This window comes from Monodelphis domestica, chromosome 4 (genome assembly GCF_027887165.1).
Source record: "Monodelphis domestica isolate mMonDom1 chromosome 4, mMonDom1.pri, whole genome shotgun sequence".
Classification (NCBI taxonomy): domain Eukaryota; kingdom Metazoa; phylum Chordata; class Mammalia; order Didelphimorphia; family Didelphidae; genus Monodelphis; species Monodelphis domestica.
The window spans coordinates 380,113,726-380,132,653 of record NC_077230.1 but is presented as its reverse complement, the minus strand read 5'-3'; the positions used below and the strand labels follow the sequence as shown (position 1 = coordinate 380,132,653).

Genomic DNA, 18,928 nt, shown 5'->3' with positions numbered 1-18,928 from the left:
GCTCACTAGCTCTGTGATCTCTCGATTTCTGCAGGGTTCGTTTTTTTCCCGAATTTGTAAAATAGTGATGAGGCTAATAATCCCTGTAGTACCTACCCGCACAAGGCTGGCTAAATTAATGTATCGAAAAGTGTTCTGCAGACCCTTCAGTGTGCATCATATTTATGCCAGTAATAGGAATTGCTCCAGGTCTCCCAAATGAATAAACATAAGATTCTAGGTAGGAATTCTCCGTCTCTCTCCAGATCTTTCTCCTTTACCCTGCTGTGTGGAGGCACTTATTTATTTTTCATCATTGTTTTGAGCTTCTAAGGCCCTGGGTCAGATACATGGGAATCATGGAATAGTCTCTACCCTCAAAATGAAATCTAGAACAGGGAGTGGGAAGAGAGGGAGACACCTTCATCGATTACTTGAATACAAAATGTATTGAGGGTGTGAAATAGACCCAAATGGGCAGCTAGGTGGCACAGTGAATAAAGGGTCGGAAACCAAAAGGACTTTTCTTCTGAGTTCAAATTCAGCCTCAGATATTTAGCAACTGTGTGTCCCTGGACAAGTCACTTTACCCTGTTTGCCTCCCTTTCCTCATCTGTAAAATTTGCTAGAGAAGGAAATGGAAAATTACTTCAGTAGTTCTGCCAAGAAAATCCCATGAGGGGTCAAGAAGAATCAGATATAACTGAAAAATAACTAAACAAGAGGCAGTTAAAATATCATTTTTGACTGGTTAGAATTCGAGAAGCTGGGCCTTGGAGGAAGAATAGAATTGCTTGCTTTCTTTTAGAAATCTGGGAGCAGCTAGGTGACTCAGAGGATAGAGAGATCCAGGCCTAGAGACGGGAGGTCCTGGGTTCAGATTTGTCCTCAGACACTTCCCAGCTGGGTGACCCTGAGCAAGTCACTTAACCACCATTGCCTAGCCCTTACCACAATTCTACCTTAGAACCAATACATAGTGTTGATTTTAAGATGGAAGGTCAGGGTTTAAAAAAAGAAAAAAGTTAAAAAAAAATTCTGGGAGCAGCTAAGTGACTCAGTGGATAGAGAACCAGGCCTGAAGTTGGGAGTTCCTGGGTTCAAATTTGGCCTTAGACACTTCCTAGCTGTGTGACCCCTGGGCAAGTCACTTCATCCCAGTTGTCTAACCCTTACTGCTTTGGACTTGATTCTTAGTATTAATTCTAAGACACAAGGTAAGGGGTTTAAAAAAAATTTTTTTTCCTAATAATAAAAATCTGTTTTATAGAGGCAGGTAGGTGTATAGTAGATAGAACATCAAATCTGGAATCAGGAGGTCCTGGGTTCAAATCTGGCCTCAGACACTTCCTAGATGTGTGACTCTGGGCAAATCTTTGAGCCACATTTACCTAGCCCTTGCCACTCTTGGAACAAACATTGAATCTAAGACAGAAGGTAAGGGTTTTGTTTTTTTAAGTTTTTTTTAAGGGTTTAAAAAAAAAGAAAGAAAAGAAAAGCTGGTCACTTGAGCCCATTATTGAAGGAAGAATAAGATTCCTCGGTCTGTTTTAAAAACTCTTTATTGATGGTTTTTATATTCCAGTCAATAACCAACATTAACGCTCTCTCCCCCAGATTAAAGTCTCCTTTGTGACAAAGGAAAATGAGGCAGATGTTTCTAGCCTTTATCGATTTTGGAACTGATACTTAGTATTGATTCTAAGATGGAAAATAAAGGTTATTTTATTATTTTTAAATTTAATTTAATTTACATTTTTAATTTTTAAAATTTCAAAGTTTTTTAGTTTAATTTTCTTAATGTTTTTGTTTGATTGTTTTTAAGTTCTCGGTATTTTTCTGTCTGATCTCCAGTGAAAACTTTTGTAGGATTTTGTAGCCTTCCATCTGCCCCAGTACTGGATAGTAAAACACTTTTCAGATCATATCTTATTTTATCCTTAAAACTACCCTGATTGGTAGGTGCTATTATCTCCATTTTTCAGTTGAGGATACTGAAGCAAAGAGAGATGAAATGACTTGCCTGGGGTCATACAGCAAGTAAAAGAAACTGGATTTGAAGTCAAGTCTTCCTGACTCCAAAGTCCAGGGCTCTATCTGCTTTGCTATCTAGCTGACTGGGTTGAGTAGAATCCACTCATATAGGGGGCAGTCTTTGCATTAACATGTGTTGAGTCCAGAAAGCACACTTTATATATGTGTGCTTTCTGGACACAACACATGTTAATGTGTTATATGTATATATATAATACATGTGTGTTATATGTATATATAATACACATGTGTTATATATAATACATATGTTATATGTGTACATAATACATATAATGTGTTATATGTATGTATATTATGTTATATGTGTATACACACACACACACACACACACACACACACACATATATATATATATATATAATTTAAAATTAAATATATGAGAGGCAGCTTGGTAGCTCAGTGGATTGAGAGTCAGGCCTAAAGATGGGAGGTCCTAGGTTCAAATCTGGCCTCAGACACTTTCTAGCTGTGTGACCCTGGGCAAGTCACTTGACCCCTATTGCTTAGCCCTTACTGCTCTTCTGCCTTGGAGCCAATACACAGTATTGACTCCAAGACGGAAGGTAAGGGTTATTTAAAATATATATATATACACATATATATTTAAACCCTTACCCTCCATCTTGGAATCACTACTGTGCATTGGTTCCAAGGCAGAAGAGTGGTAAGGGCTAAGCAATGGGGGTTAAGTGACTTGCCCAGGGTCACGCAGCTGGGAAATGTCTGAGGTCAGATTTGAACCTAGGACCTCCCTTCTCTGGGCCTAACCCTTAATCCACTGAATTATAGTGGGAGAACTTTAAGTGAGACAGAGTGCTTGTTGCCTTGATTATAGCATTTGCCTGGTTGTCTGAGTGGAACTCAGACCCCTAACACTATTAAGTGCCCTTTCTTTTTCCAGAGTTCAATAATATGACTGTGGCCCTGTCCTGCCAGCCCTGGGGGATGGAAGTGTCCCTGAGCCAATGCCTCCTGGAGACGCTTGGCTGGGTCCAAGGAGATGCCCTCTTTCCTGGGTGTGCTGGGGTCAGCAAGATTGTCCAAGGTCGGAGAGTCATCACCTTCTTGATGAAGAAAAAGGAGGGTACATGTGGACTTGAGCTTTCTGTGAGTCCTGGCCCTGGGCTCTTCTCTGGAGATAAAGGGAAGGACCAGTCCTGGCTTGTCAGGGATTGGGGAAGAAGAGGGGGATTAGTTTTAGGTTCAGGTCATGCCCCCAAGCCCAGTCCTGTCCTTAGACAGGGATTGCATTTTGCCTATTAGTCTGGGAGTTCACCTAGGACAGATGCAAGTTTCCCTTTGTGATCTTAAAATTATGGTTGAAGGGTTTAGAACCCAAAGGAGCCTCTTATCATCCCCTCTAAGTCTTCTGCCTCTCCTGCTAGTCATGCTTCCTAATCATTAATTAGTTATGATATGAGGCCATTCTCTGGGTGATATAGTAGATGCTGTGGTGAGCAGGCCCATGAAAAATCTGGAACCTGAAAAAACTCAGAAAGCAAAGGATTTGCTACTAAAGATACTCACTATGGTTTTTCTTTAAAAGAATATAATTGGGGAAGGTCCCAGGACTATGGTTCTATTTGTCTTTCCCTAGATTATATCCCAGGGTGATGGGCCTACGTGTTTTTTTTCTCAATTATAATCTCCTTGCCCTGAATAAAAACTCATAATTACAACTTAAAAAAAAAATAGAATGGCTTGCCAACAAAAAAATTTTAACTAAAATTTTATCCTTTTAAGTACAAAGATTATATATAAGATGTCACTCCTTGATAGTGATGAAGTTCTGGGTCTAACTGCTTATTTAATTATATGCTTAAATGAAATGGTCATCTATCTGTCCGAAAAAAGACCCCTACCCCCTTTTACTTGCTTGGATTTTGTGATCGTGATAGGTTTAAGATAATCAGTATTATCTAAATAATATTCTAAAAGTGATTAGTATGAATTTCATTATAACCTTAATACAATCAGTAGAATTACAAGGATTTCTAAGTAAAGCATAAAAATGGCTTCTAAAGGGATGTCTAACCCCTCCTTAAGTTTGTACTTCCCTTTATCATAAGATGCTGACTATCTGAATGTCATGTCCCAATATGGCATAAACATCAAGTACCCTCCTCTGTTTGAAAATCGCCATCCTTCCCCCCCAGATCAGATGAGAAAGAGGTAATGGTCATTTGACTTGACCTTTAGACTAATATGGGCTTTCCCCGAAATGAACCAACCAATCAGCTTTGTAATTGGGTAACTGTTCCTAAATAAGGTCTATATGATGTTATATCTTGTGATATGTCATCAGCTTTGTACGGAAATATTCATTTTGTTATATAAACCAGGTCTCAGTCTCTGGGTGTTGTCTCTTGCTGGGGTCCGACAATGTAAGAGAATGCTTTTATTGGAGGACTTGGCCCTCTTTAACTTTCTACCTTGACTTGGAGAAATTTGGCTTTTTGACTTTATTTGCCTAAATTGTCTATATGGAGTCTGTGAGTTTTCTATTTCACAACATATCCTTTTCATTGCTTTGACCTACCCTTTATCCACTGCTAAGGATGGTCCCAGTGTTGTTTAAATATAAAAGCTCACAATTCCCCCCCCCCCCCATTTTGGGCTCTAAATCTTTGATCCTACAGTTTAATTGACAGTCTACAAATGAAGAAGCTGAGGCTCATCAAGTAAAGTGTCTTGCTCAAAGGGGCCAAATGGCTGAAACTAGGACTAGAATCCAGACTCTCTAGACCTGGGAACATCAGCATCTCAACTAGCTCTCAAGATGATCTGTTCTGAATCATTAGATCACAGACTTAGAGCTGCAAAAAAACTTAGTTCAATCAGTCCCTTTCTTTTTTACAGATGAAGAAACTGAGACTCAAGGAGGCCAATGTCTTATCCAAAGTCAAAATTATTAAATATCTAACTCTTTCACTTAGATTCTGCTTATTCTCCTTCCTTGGTTTACTTCTGTCTCATTTTTTTTTCCAATTGCTAGACTCAAATTTTTCTCTGGGTGGATGGCCCAGCAACTTATTTTTTTGTAGTTCCTACTAGGCGTTTCTCTTTATTCTTTTCATCTTCATTTTATCCTCCATTTTTATAGATCTTGGCTGTTTTAATTTATGATTTCCTGAAATATAGTACCCCAATCTTTTTTATCATGATTTTCAGGGAACTTAATGTTTCTTAAATCCTTTCTCCTTGACTTCTTTTCTGGGTCAATTGTCTTTGACAATTGATATCTTACATTTTCTTTATTTTTAATTTATTTTTAATTTTGTTCTAACATTGGGTAATGTTCCCCACTTCCTCTTCTAAACCCTTTGTACTTCTTCCAATTCTTTACTCCAGGGCTTTTATTCTATGTTTATCTCACTTCATTTCTTCTGGTATTCATGTAGACTTTGTGGAAAATCTATTTTTTCTTTTCAGTTTCAGCTTGAAGTTGTTACCCAGTTACTTTCTCCTTTTAGGGAATCTCTAGATTTATAATAAATTTTTTATACTGATTGGTGTCTTTCTTGGGCTTACTTATCTCTCTAGCTTTAGTTCATGAATTAGAGCTTCATGTGAGGGCCAGGCTCTGCTCCAAATTGTACTTCTGAGTGGGGGTGGTTGGGATTCCTACACTGACCTCCATCTTCCAAAGTTAGGCCTTTGGATCTTTGAAGTTTAGAGCTGGATCTTCACAAGACTCCTCCAAATCTAAAATTCTACATTCTACATAATTTTACAAAATGCTCTCCTTTAGGCTCTGACATCCTATATCCTCAGATGTCTCTTAGCTTTGGCTCCATGTTTCAGACCCATGCCAAATCTAACATCCCGTAGTTTAAGGTTCCTTTTAGCTCTGACATTTTATGTTCTGAGGCCTCTTCCAATCCTGACGTTCAGTTTCCTCTTCTGATATTCTATCTCTAAATCCTGCTCATTTATGTTTCTCATTTTAGACCAATACAAGCCATGCCCTGTACTTTTTGAAAACACAGCTTCCTCCAGCCCATTCTGGTTCAGTTGCCTCTACTGGGTCTACTGTTATCAACTTCACCTGTGCCTACCCATTGGTAGTAAACGTGAGCCAAAAGGAACCCATCAAAGTGGTCAACTCCCTGTAAGTCTTTCTTTATAATCCCAGGACTCTCCAATAGAATGTATCTGTGTCCTTACCCCCAAGCCAGAGCAGTGAGAATCAGTTCCTTAAGGTTGTTATTTTTGTGGCTGGTCTCTGCCCTAGCTCTCAGAATGTTGTTAGGGTAAGAGAAAGGCTTTCCCTAAGATGAAACAGTAAAGCTTAGCAACACTGATGAGAATGTGGGGGTAACCCTAGAGATTTTTGAGGTCCTATGATATGGTCTCCATTTTTCTCAAGATTAAGAGCTGGAGCTAAGGGGCTAAATAACTTTATCTTGTTCCCTTCCCATTGCCTACAGCTTGGATATTGCCCAGTAAGAGTAATAAAGAATTCAGTGCTCTTTTCTCACTCCCTTCTCCTATCACTTCCTAAGACATGCCAAGATCCATGTCCCAGGCACGGGGGACTCCATCATCACCTTGTCTATTTTCACTGATGCTCAGTACTCTTCCCTGCTTGCTGACCAGCCTGTGGCCCTCAATTCACCATTATATGTGGTCCTAGAAGCCACCAATGCTGACCCAGAGCGGTTTGTTCTCGTGGCCAATGCTTTCTTTGCCAGCATCAATGCTTCTGGGGCTTCAGCCCCTGAGACCACCTACTACTTTGTGAAACATAGGTAAGGCCTCTTCTTTCCTCAAATCCCCTCCCTAACTTCAGGGCATAATGGGGAGCACTAGACTGAGAATCAGGAGATAATGAACCGGGAGCCAGGAGACTTGAGGGTCTTGGGTATAAGCTATCATAGAAAGAATTCAATATGGCCCCAAACCAAAGCAGAAGAAAGCCTCTCCTTGAAGATCTCTGCTGTCTAAAGGGAATGGCAACTGATTGCATGAATGCTTTCCACCAGGAGACTTAGAGGAGACAACTAATGCAAAAAGGACGGACATGTATTTTTGGTAATTGTATAGAGGCAGAAACTAATTGAGACCCGGGATTATGGACTTTAGAATTAGAAGGGTCCTTAAAGGTCATCTAGACCAGAGCTGTCAAACACCTGATTTGGTCCATGATAATTATGAGTAAGGGAGGAACGAGATTAAAATGTAACTGGGAAATCTTTAGCAAAAATAAAAATACAACAGAACATATATAATGTTAATTTGTAGTTTTCTAAGTCAAGATGCAGCCCGCAGGGATTCTTATATGTGGTTTAATGGATTCAATTTCTATTTGAGTTTGATACTACTGATTTAGGTCCATCCCCTTCATTTTAAAACAGAGGAATCTGAGGTCTAAAGAAGTGTCCTAAAATCAGACAGGGAAGTAAGCAGAAGAGTGAAGATTCAAACTCAGGTCTTTTGACTCTTAAATCCAGAGTTCTTTCCATCACACCTCCCTGTTTCCCAGGAAGGGCGGTGGTGCCCCTGCTAGTGTTCCATCTATGCTCTTGTCCCTGTGTCATCATTGTGATCTGTGTGTGTATGTGTGCGTTCAAGGGTATCTATGTCACAGACAGATTAGGCTGCCCATGACTCCATATAATATGCATATAGTGCATCAAGGAAATAGGAAGTGGAGAGGATCCATCTGAAGGGTAGCTAGATGAGTTTACTTTTGACTTCCATCCTTACACATGGCTGGGCAGTTGTGGCCTTTGGACAAATAGGATAGTTATACTTGAGCTCCCTTGAAAATGTCTCCACTTGGCCCTGTCCCATTGGATGGTTTAGAGAGAATAATGGGGGCAAGGGAGGGGAGAAGCAGCTGGTACAGGTATTAAATCCTAGATCCTACATCATCTGTAACCCAAAGGAGTCCACCGGAGCCTCTGCTCAACTGAACTAGACCTCAGTTTGTTCCTCTTTAAAATGAGGGGATTTTGAACACTCCTTCTAAATCCCATCACCTTATGCTTATGTCCCTATCCATTTTCTGAGCAGAACCTTCTTTTACCATGTCTAAGTGAACACCCCAAGACTAGAGAGGTCATGTAGTCATAGACTGGGGCAGGAAAGGATCTGTGAGACCATTTGGTCCAAACATCTCATTTTATAGAGGAGGAAATTGTGTCTCATAGTGGGGAAGTGACTTGCCCACAGTCACACTGGGTCAAGAACCCAAATATCCAGACTCTAGGACCAGGAACCCTGATACTACCCTGTGTTGCCTCTCTCCATAGCTGCCCAGTCAGTGAGAGGTTGCTCACAAAGCTAAATGAAAATGGGGTCTCTTTGAAAGTGAAGCTGGCCTTCCGTCTGTTCCGTTTCTTCACCAGTGATGTCTTGTACTTCCACAGCCATATGACACTCTGTGACAAGAAGGGGAACAGTTCCTGCAGACCTGTGAGCTGAGCTGTGCCTGGGGTGGTGGGGATGAGGGTGGAGGAGGAGCTCTACATAGGGCTGGGCAAGGCTGGGCAACCTTTAAATAATAGGATTCACAGGCTAAGAGGGATAGAATTTCTAGGGGATGGACTTCCTCAGGGATGTACAACTGACTGACAGTTCTCCAAGGGATATGTCATTTCACCAATGGATGAGATAAGGCCTGGGAGCTCATCATGGCAGATCTCTGAGGGCCTAATAATGTTATATCTGGGCAAAAAGGGTTGGGATGTGTAGGGGGAGGGTTCCCATGGATTGGTGAGGTCATGGGAGTCTATAGAAAAGGCTGGGCTGCTTGGGTCCTTGGCCAAATATCTCTACGAGGTGGGCTTATCTGACTCAGGGGAATGAAGAAGCGTTTTGTTTTTTTTCCCCAATCTTTCATCTCATGTCTCCCACAGAGCTGTACTGAGATGAGTGAGAAGCCAAGGAACCTTACTGGCCTGGAACACTGGAACAAGGACAAGGGTGGTCAGCTAATGTTTGGGCCAGTCCGGCTCCAAGGTAGGAATTCAAATGATTTCAATTCAATAAGCTTCCTAAGTGCCTGCTACTTACAATGTCCTTTGGTGGCCACCATCCTTCTAGCCAGGGAACAATTGGTATTAACCCTACTTCACTGTCATAGACATGTCAGGATCACAAGTCCTTGGCAGGAAATGATTCCTGAGGCCCCATGTCTCTCCTGCCATACAATGTCTCTATTTGAGTCCTCATCCTCACGCCTGAGCTTCCCCACCCTCCTCAATGAGCCCCCATCCTTTTAATTCCATTCAACAAGTATATATTAGGCACCTTCTATAGGCAAGGTAGACCAAATATTAGACAGTCCCTGCCTCCAAGGGGCTTGCTACCTTCTAAGAAGGCTACAACATGGACACAAGTAACTTTGGTGCAATAGCACTTGAATAGATGAAGGAGAAGTCTAGACAAATAGTCACTAAGAAACCTGGGAGGAAATCAGGGTAAGATTCATGAAAGATTTAGCACCCAAGCTGGGCTTCCAAAAAAGACAAGAATCTCACCAGGCAGAAAAATAGATGTCAAGGCAGGAGAGCTCCAGCCTGCAATGGGCCAAGATGAATGTTCCCAGGAGACTGATAAGACTAGGTGAGAGAACAGTCAGGAGAGCAGCTGAGCTAGAATGAAGAGGGGGGAAAAAACAGGCCCAGAAAGGTAGGTTGGTGTTTGCCTAGAAGGCCCTGAGGGCTTGAGCTAAGCAAATAGGTCTCAGGAAAGGGGATATTTGAATATTTGAAAGATATTAAGGAAGCAGAATTAATAGGATTTGGCATTGGATGTGAGTGAGGGAAAGTCAAGAAGCAAAACTGAACCTGAGATTTTACACTAAGGTGACTGGAAGGATATTAGTGCCATCAACAGAAATAAGAAGGCTAGAAGGAGGTGATAGATTGGTGGAGTTTTTTGGTGGATGGGGGTGGGGGGAGAAAAATGTGTTCAATTTCAGACTCATTGAGCCCCTCAATCCCTGGAACTAATTTTTTTTTTTTTAAGTCTGGCTGGACTGTAAGCTATTACAAAACTGACTCTATATTACCTGAACATGATCAATCCCTCAATTCTTGTGCTTTCAGATTTGGACCCTTCCAACAACAGGGCCCCAGCAGGTCAGTAATAAAGATTTTTCATGGTCCAATTCTAAAATTTCAACAAAGGTCAAATAACTTTTGTTTCAAATTAAGAGACAGACTAATATGCTCCTGATCCCCGCTCCTTCTTGACTCTGTGTGATCCTGGGAAAGTCATTCAGACTCTCTGGGCTTCTGTTTCCTCTACTGACTATGATCAAAGTTTTTCTGATAAAGAAAATAATTAGAAAATATTAGAGAAACAGGTATGTGAGTTGGGACAGAAATAAAAGAAGGAGGAAAAGTAGATGTTCTCATGGTATACTGTCCTTATCCAAAGCTTTCTTGCTTCTCCTTTTCAGTCTCTTATTTTCTTCCCCACCCCTGAAGGGAGAGGCCTTCAAAGAATGGGAGAGTTGGACTCCTAGACCTAAAATATTCTGTTGGTGAGAGTAAAAAATCCTTGGGCATCACTCCTTTAATCCCATTCCACATATACATAGCCTGCATTCTCAGTTAACCTTCTTCTTCCCTTTCCTTTCTTATATGGAAGTAAATGAATGAAAATAGAGCTCATTCGCACCCATTCCAAAGGATAAAGGTCTTGTATGGAGCTAGAAGATAGGTTTTTGTCTGGCTATGCTATTATATAGCAGATTTGGGCAAGTCACTTCCCAGATCTCAGACTCTTAGAGTAGAATAGACTTCAGAGGACATCTAGTTAACCCATACTTGTGCAGACATTTTTTCTACATTCCCAGTAAGTGGCTATCCTGAGGCAGTCTAATCCACTCTAAGACTAGGGAGACCTAATATTCTTTCTCTCCAAATATGTGAAAATAGCCAAGACTTCTTCAAGCTAAACCTCCTCAGTTTGAAATGATTCTCTATTGGCAAGGTCTCCAGTGCCCATACCAAACTGGACACTTTGTCAATGACCTCCCTAAAATGTGACATACAGAATGGGCCACAGAATACTTCAAATATGTCTAATTGATTCATTCAGCTTTGGATTCTTTGGTTGCCTTGCTGCACTTAAGTTAACCCATAAAAACTAGACCTCTTTGTGCATGAATTTTGTTGGACTGTGCCTCCATCCTATACTTGCAAAGTTAAATCTCTGAACCCAGCTTTGATAGTTTGAACACAGAATATATCTTTAGGTTTCTCCTACTTCTAACATTATATGAGTCTAAAGCCCTTTTGCAGCCTTCTACTTTTTTTTTCTCTCTAGGATCCATGAGGATTTGGCTGACATTCCTTCTGTTGGTGGTGATTAGTGGGATGCTGGAATGAGGTTCCCACCTCCTTACTATCCTTTTTCAGGGGTCTTGAGAGGAAGGAAAATAAATTAATATAACTTAGAAGTGGAATGTCTGTGTTTTCTAAGTTGGTAACTAGGGACCAGTATATACAAATACTCCAAGGTAACCAATATCTGTGGAGGGGGCTGGGTTTCCTCATCTTAGCTTTTCCTCCCATCTCTGGAACATATGCCCAGAGGAGCCCCCAAGAAATAAATGATTGAAATCACATTTCATTCCACAACCAATAAAAAGCATGGATTCCCATCATACTGGTATCTGACTTATATTTCATGATCTGAAACTTCTAATCCTGCTTGGGGTTGGAAGAGTCTGAAGAAAGATGATATACTTAGTTCTCACCAAGTTCTATAGGGTAACATTAGGATAACCTATCCCTTTTCTGACACCCAGTTTCCTTATCTAAAGAATAAGGGGAAATTGACAAATAGCTGTAGTGTCTAATGGCTTATTATATCCAATATGAGGATTATTCCACTTTTCTTGGATATTTCCTTGGGGTGTCATAAGTGAAATTAAGACAAACTGAGGGAGTTGGGAGGTCTTGGGTTCAAATTTGGCCTCAGAAACTTTCTAGCTTTGTGACCCTGAGCAAGGCACTTGAAATCAGGAATGTTGGGCTAACACCCCTACTTTCCAACTTGGGAAATTCTACTTGATTTGGTTCAGCTACTGTTAAGGTCCGGGAATTCACCCACCACCAAGGAAAGATCTCAGGCAATGTAATCAGACACCGATAAGGCCCTTTATTGTGAAAACTGATACGCGCATCAGTGGGAACTTCTACCATCAGAGTTGCTTCTGACAGGCTGGGCTTTAAATACTTCTGTAAGCCTGGTTTTCCAGCCCCTTATCCTTGGAATTTTGCCTGCATATATGGCTCTTATCTGCTTCCTACTATTCTTGGAACTTTGACAATTCTATATTGTTGGGGTCTTCCTGGCCTGTTGTTTGACATATTTATGGTTCTGACAAACTCCCAAGGCCAGCCAGCTGTATTTTCAAGGCAGGTCAATTTCGCCTCCCTCGCTACAAGAATAATTAATTGTATATGGATAACAAATGTCTTCTAATTGCACAAGAATAGATAGTGATATAAAGATAACAGGTTTCTATTAATTAAAGTCATTTATAGGAAAGTTGAACTTTTAAACTTAATTCAGAGAAAAAGACTGAATTTCTAAACCTATGAACTTCTAAACTTAATTCAAAGACAAAGAAATATGACTTAGGTACTTATATAAAATGCAAACAGTGAAACAGAATAGATTACAAAAAGAATCCATTTAATTTTCTTAATCCCCCTTTAGTCAATGGAAGACATTCTATAATATTTTTAGCATAGTCATTATCAACAATGTTTATTACCATATGCTTCTCTGGGGCTACTCTAGAAGAGGTTTTAACACAACAACTAAGCAGAGTCTAAAAAGAATTAATAAATTCCTATTGATTGAATGGCTGACAAAAATAAAATCCTTACCTTCTGTGTTAGAATTTATACTAGGGGGTATAGCTAGGTGGCTCAGTGGGTAAAGAAAAGAGAAAGGCCTTTAGATAAGAGATTTTAGGTTCTAATCTGGCCTCAGACACTTCCTCCCTAAATGACTGGACAAATCACTTAATCCCAATTGCCTAGCCCTTACTGCTCTTCTACCTTCGAATTTAGTATCAATTCTAAAACAGGTCTTAAAAAAATAGATACTAATGTCAGCTTGAAATCTGGACACCTCAAGTTTACCCCTGCCCTTTAAGAAACCCCAGTATCAGGCACCCCTGTTTTGGGCTGAACTATAGACCTTAAACTGTTTGGGGACCCTAGTTTGGGTAAGATTAGTAAACATAGTCAAATGTCGAGTACCTTTATTTATTTTAGAAGCTTCTCCAATTGTATTAAAGTCCTCTCTCCAGAAACTCAGCTCTTAGTTTGACCCTTACCTTTGTATTTGTTACAGTTGACCATTCCCTGATTCACCAGCTGCTGGCTGCAAACCTCTTTGCAGCTTTCTTGCAGTTTGTCTATGCATGCTTGCTGTACCAAGTTCTCCAGAGGGTATAAAAGACCCCCAAATTCTGTCACTCTTCCAAGGATAATCTAGCTCAGTTAGCCTCTCAGAGACACTGGTGGCAGCTGAATAGTGGACACGATCTCTCTACCGATTAAAGACTTGTTTTTTCTAGCTATTAAATAATACTAAGGGTTTTTTTTTACCCCCAAGTTAACACTAAATAGAAAAGCGTTAAGAACTAGGCTATTGGACTTAAATGTTTAGTTGCCCCCACTGACTTTTTTTTTTAAACCTTGACCCTCTGTCTTAGAATGATACTAAGTATTGGTTCCAAGGCAGAGGAGTAGAAAGGGCTAGGCACTTGGAGTTAAGTGACTTGCTCAGGATCTCACAGCTAGGAAGTCTGAGGCCAGATTTGTAGTAGTTTCTAAATAGAATTGTTGGCACTAATTAACACTCAATCTTCCTTACAGAATGGGAAGAATCTTAAAGTGATAAAAAGTAGAGTGTTATTAGTATTAGATATAAAACAAAATTATTATATGTCATAATATTGTGATATCATTTAATGTTTATTTAACATATTTTAATAATTGTAATACATTATTATATTATATTGTCAACCTAACCCAACCCCCTCCCCCCAAACTTTCAAAGTAGATATAATATGGGTCTTTAATAGAGGTGGGAAGATGCACAGAACCTCAGTTCTGGAACTTCCACTGAACTACAAAAGGCAGGGTGCTTATACAGATTTTTGGAGAAGGATTTTTTTTTTCATTCCCTTGGAACCTGAACTAGTCACAATCTAAAAAGGCTGGGAGAGGTCCCAATGTAATAGCCAAAGGCTAAGATACCTGGGAGTAATTTAGATATGAAAAAGAGAAAGTAAACACAAAGGGTACTTAAGACTGGATTATATCTGTTAATCCTATCTAAAATAATCAAGAGGTTCTTGAGGGTTTATGGTTCAGTCTGTAACAAGGGCCAATAAGGAGGTTTCTTGAAGACAAGGACAAGGGTCAATTTCATAAAACCAAATTGTCAGGGGGCAGCTGGGTAGCTCAGTGGATTGAGAGCTAGCCCTAGAGACGGGAGGTCCTAGGTTCAAATATGGCCTTAGATACTTCCCAGCTGTGTGACCCTGGGCAAGTCACTTGACCCCCATTGCCTAGCCCTTACCACTCTTCTGCCTTGGAGCCAATACAGTATTGACTCCAAGACGGAAGGTAAGGGTTTAAAAAAACAACAACCAAATTGTCAATGTTGATATTAATTATATATTTTATTAAAAAATAAAACAAAATAACATAACATTAAAATATATTATAAACACTAGAAATATTTATATATTATTCTATACCACATTATATTATAATAAAAATAAAATATATTAAATAAGTATATTAACATATGATATTATTACACTTTCTATCCTGTGGCTGCCTCAGTAACATGATATGCCCCAAAGCCGCACATCATCTAACAGGACCCCTACAGAGAGCAGGCCAGGGAAAACTCACCTGCTACGAGCAGCAGTTTGGGCCAGCCGCAGGAAAAAGCGTTCGTTTTCTCCCGCCCAATCTCGGGCCTTAGCCAAGGGGAGGGAGGAGTGGACGAGGGCGGGACGAGGGTGGGGCCCCCTCCTTCTCATTGGCTGAAAGAGAGAACGGGGAAGCGCGCTCTCGGAGTTGCGGTCGCGCGCGGAGCTCTAACGGCCGTTAGAGAGAAGAGCTCTGCGTTTGTGGAGAGGTTGATTCTCTAGTACTAGAGCTACTCGTTTCCGCACTCCAGGTAAGTAGCCTTCCTCAGACAGAGTATTCCCCCCTGCCCCATGAGCTCCTCCCAATCCCTTCTTTGTCCTTGGCGGGGCCACAAGCCTCTCAGAACCCCTCGAGCTAGAGAGGGAAGGGGAGTGCGGAGGATAGGGCGCATGCGCAGAGCAAGGAACTAGTAGTACTCCCTTTCCCAGACTCCGACCCCTCCCCAACCGAATTCCTAGATCTGCCCATCTTCTGGCCGTTTAGTGTTTGTGGCTCTCCCTAGGCTGCCAGAACTTAAGGATCACCTGGCTCCAACCTCCTCCACCCTCTTTTTCAGGTAGGGAAACTGAGGCCCGAGAGCTGCCAAGTCTCAGTCAGTTAGGAGTACCCTCCCTTTCCCCCTCTTTCACCTCCTCTCTTTTTCCCTCTCCTCTCCCACCCTCTTCCCCCAAATCACTTCAATATAATCCAGGTTGATCAATTGCTGGGTGGGAGGGGCCTTGCTTGGTTACGATAATACTAAAAAGGACAGGGTTTTTGCCCTCAGTCTGCTGCATCTGGTGCTTTCTTATTGCCCTTTCCCCCCTCACCTTTTCTCTCTTAAAAAATTTTTTTTAAACTGTTACCTTCTTAGTAACAATTCTTTTTTTTTTAAACCATTACTTGTCTTAATAGCAATTCTTTTTTTTTTTCTTTTTAATCTCTTCCCTTCTGTCTTAAATTTGATACTAATATCAGTTCCAAGGCAGAAGAGCCTAAAGGCAAGGCAGTTGGGATTAAGTGACTTGTCCAGGGTCACACAGCTAAGAAAGTGTCTGATAACAGATTTTGCACTCAGGACTGACTGTCTCTAGGACTAGCTCTATCTATTGAACCACCTAGCTGCATGCCCCACTCCCCCAATTTCTGTTTCCTCATCTTTCCTGGTCTGACTTTTTCCCCTTCTAATTGCATACCTCCATCTTCCTCTACCAATTTAGTTTAGTACTGCATCAGCATCCTCACCTTCTTTTCCATTCTTCTGTCTAATAAAAAAAATATATTTACATTTCTGTTCTCCTAAGTCTTGGATGATAAATTCAATTCACTGAACATTCAGTACCAATTATGTGTTGGCACCTTGCTAAATACTAAGAATGGAAAGATAAAAATTATACAATCCCTGCCACCAAGGAGCTTACATTCTAGGAGAAAGGGAAATTTGACATGTATGATGTGAAATATAATACAAGGTGAGGGAGATGATGGGACACAGGAGAGAGACAGACAAAATAGGAAATTTTGAGGATTAAGAGAACATTTAAGTGAGGGACAGATCAAAAATCCTTCCCCTTATCAGCTTATTCTGGTTTTGCATAGGTCTAAATTTATTTTGGGGAAAGGTAAGGTTTGGGATAGATTTGGTAAGTTTGGTAGTTTATGTCAAGATGATGAAAATGGTGTGATAGTGTGAAATTCCTTTTGCTACTGTGTCAGCTGCTTATGTCTCCCTCTAAATCCTCCTCTGTCTGCAGTGCCATTCTCTTGGCAGCTGCAAAGGATGATATTACACAAAGATCTTAAGTCTTTAAAGGGAAGGGGTAGCCAGAACTTGGTTTTGGTAGATAAGAAGTTAGCACAAGCCTCAGAACTTAAGGAGGAGATCTACCCATCTTAAAACTCAGATTTTCTTTTGCCTTTTTTTGATTTCAGTTTTTTAAATTTCCTCAGTTACATGTAGAAAACAATTTTGACATTTGTTTGTTGATATTTTAGATTTCAGATTTTTCCCCCTCCCTACCCTCCCTTGTAGGTTATAACAAGACTTGTATTTTCTAATAGATTCCCTCATATCTATTTGGAGCATGAGGGAAAGGACAGAAAATGACTGCCATTTCCTCTGATCTGCTTGGGTTTTTAGAATATTAGAACTAGAGGAAACCTTATGAGTAATCAAATTTATTTGAGTTCTAAGTCTAATGTCAGTGGGGTTTGGAATTCTGACTATTACATTTTCTAGTTGTGTGATCATGAGCAAATTACAAACTTTTTCAATTTCCTTATCTGTAAAATGGGGGGTTAGTAATCATTGCACTGCCCATTTCAAGTCCAGTTACAAGCATTCATTAATCAACTAAGGAAATCTAAGGAGGATAGATTGATGGTAATCTTAGAGTGAAGGTACTGTCCACAAGGGGGATTGGGAAAGAGTTCTTACACAAAGTGAGATTTTAACTGGGGTCCAAAAGTCAAGAAGCCAGGAGATGGAGTTGAGGAGGAAGAGAATTACAGATAAGGGTACCAACCAGTAAAAATGCATATAGAGGGGAAGTATCTTGTTATAGCAAGGAGACCAATGTCAGTTTATCACAGTATGTAGAGGGAAGAAAGGTATAAGAATATTGGAAAGGTAGGAAGAGGCCAGGTTATAAAAATCCTTATAAGACTTCATCAGGGGGGCAGCTGGGTAGCTCAGTGGATTGAGAGCCAGGCCTAGAGACGGGAGGTCCTAGGTTCAAATCCGGCCTCAGACACTTCCTAGCTATGTGACCCTGGGCAAGTCACTTGACCCCCATTGCCTAGCCCTTACCACTCTTCTGCCTTGGAGCCAATACACAGTATTGACTCCAAGATGGAAGGTAAGGGTTTAAAAAAAAAAAGACTTCATCAGGATTTTATAATTGATGCTGTAGGTTATAGACTTTTTGACTGGAAGGAGGTATGTGAAATAGCTTGACCTGTGCTTTATAGACATCAATTTTATCTTCTTTTTTTTTTTAACCCTTACCTTCCATCTTGGAGTCAATACTGTGTATTGGCTCCAAGGCAGAAGAGTGGTAAGGGTAGGCAATGGGGGTCAAGTGACTTGCCCAGGGTCACACAGCTGGGAAGTGTCTGAGGCCAGATTTGAACCTAGGACCTCCCGTCTCTAGGGCTAGCTCATCAATTTTATCTTCTTAAAGTTATGATGTTAATTAGCAGTTAGGAAGATCAGCTGAGTGTAGAATGAACTAGAATGGGGAAAAGACTTGAGGTAAGACCATCCAGCAGCTCTTGGAATATTTTAGGTCTGAAATGATGAGGGTCTGCACCAGGTAGTGGTGATGATGTCAGTGTCATAGGGGCAAAAGGGATTGTATAGGTAAACTTGACAGCACTTGGCAATTGTTTGGATATAAGAGGTTTTGAGAGATTATGGAGTCAAGGGTGACACTAGGTTTCAAGCCTGGATGCCTGGGGAGGATAGTAGTGCCCAAAATAGTAACAGGAAAGTTATGAAGAGGGAAGAGTTTGGAGGAATAAGACAATGAGTTCGATTTGGACCTGTTGAACTTATTTCACAGGGTTCTTGTAGAGAAAGTGCTTTGTAAATTAAGAAATGTGAGTTTTTCAGACCTTTCTTATTCTTTTAACTTCTTAAAGAAGGAAAGCCCCCCTTTTTTTTGACCAACTGAACTTTAGTGAATAATTAAAAGGAAAAGTAACAGCAAAGTTGGTACAAAGCTCATATTATTATTTGCAAAATCACAGAATTATTTCTCAGGATCTTACTTTACTATTTTCCCTGGGTTGGTCCAGTCTCCCCTGCCCTTAGATGAATTAAAAAGAATTTTTTATTAAGCATTTACTATGTGCTAAGCACTGCCAAGCACTGTTAAACACTACAAATACTAATACAAAAGCAGTCAGACTCTGATTCCAAGTAGCTTAAGGGGTTTGGTGAGTCTATAGAAGTGCTCTGGGAGAGGCCATCACCAACACATCCC

The 18,928-nt window shown here is 40.5% G+C and overlaps 2 protein-coding genes across 8 annotated transcripts in view; both read left to right on the top strand.

Moving 5' to 3' along the window:
* LOC103097239 (uncharacterized) overlaps positions 1 to 11,652 on the top strand; it is a 34,794-nt gene extending 23,142 nt beyond the window's left edge. The window contains exons 4-10 of the mRNA XM_007491350.2: positions 2,936 to 3,141; positions 5,985 to 6,145; positions 6,540 to 6,785; positions 8,292 to 8,454; positions 8,898 to 9,000; positions 10,092 to 10,124; positions 11,320 to 11,652. Of these exons, the coding sequence (XP_007491412.2) occupies positions 2,936 to 3,141; positions 5,985 to 6,145; positions 6,540 to 6,785; positions 8,292 to 8,454; positions 8,898 to 9,000; positions 10,092 to 10,124; positions 11,320 to 11,381 (974 nt within the window). The 3' untranslated portion in view covers positions 11,382 to 11,652. The remainder of the gene's footprint in view (positions 1 to 2,935; positions 3,142 to 5,984; positions 6,146 to 6,539; positions 6,786 to 8,291; positions 8,455 to 8,897; positions 9,001 to 10,091; positions 10,125 to 11,319) is intronic.
* Positions 11,653 to 15,084: 3,432 nt separating this feature from the next.
* CEP85 (centrosomal protein 85) overlaps positions 15,085 to 18,928 on the top strand; it is a 39,124-nt gene continuing 35,280 nt past the window's right edge. For 2 of the 7 annotated variants that reach the window (XM_007491356.3, XM_007491353.3), the window contains exon 1: positions 15,085 to 15,213. The gene's annotated coding sequence lies outside the window, so the exon portion shown is untranslated. Of the gene's footprint in view, positions 15,214 to 15,465; positions 15,520 to 18,928 lie in introns of those variants that run through there. The other 5 variants (XM_016422103.2, XM_016422102.2, XM_007491357.3 and 2 more) reach the window with 4 other exon arrangements.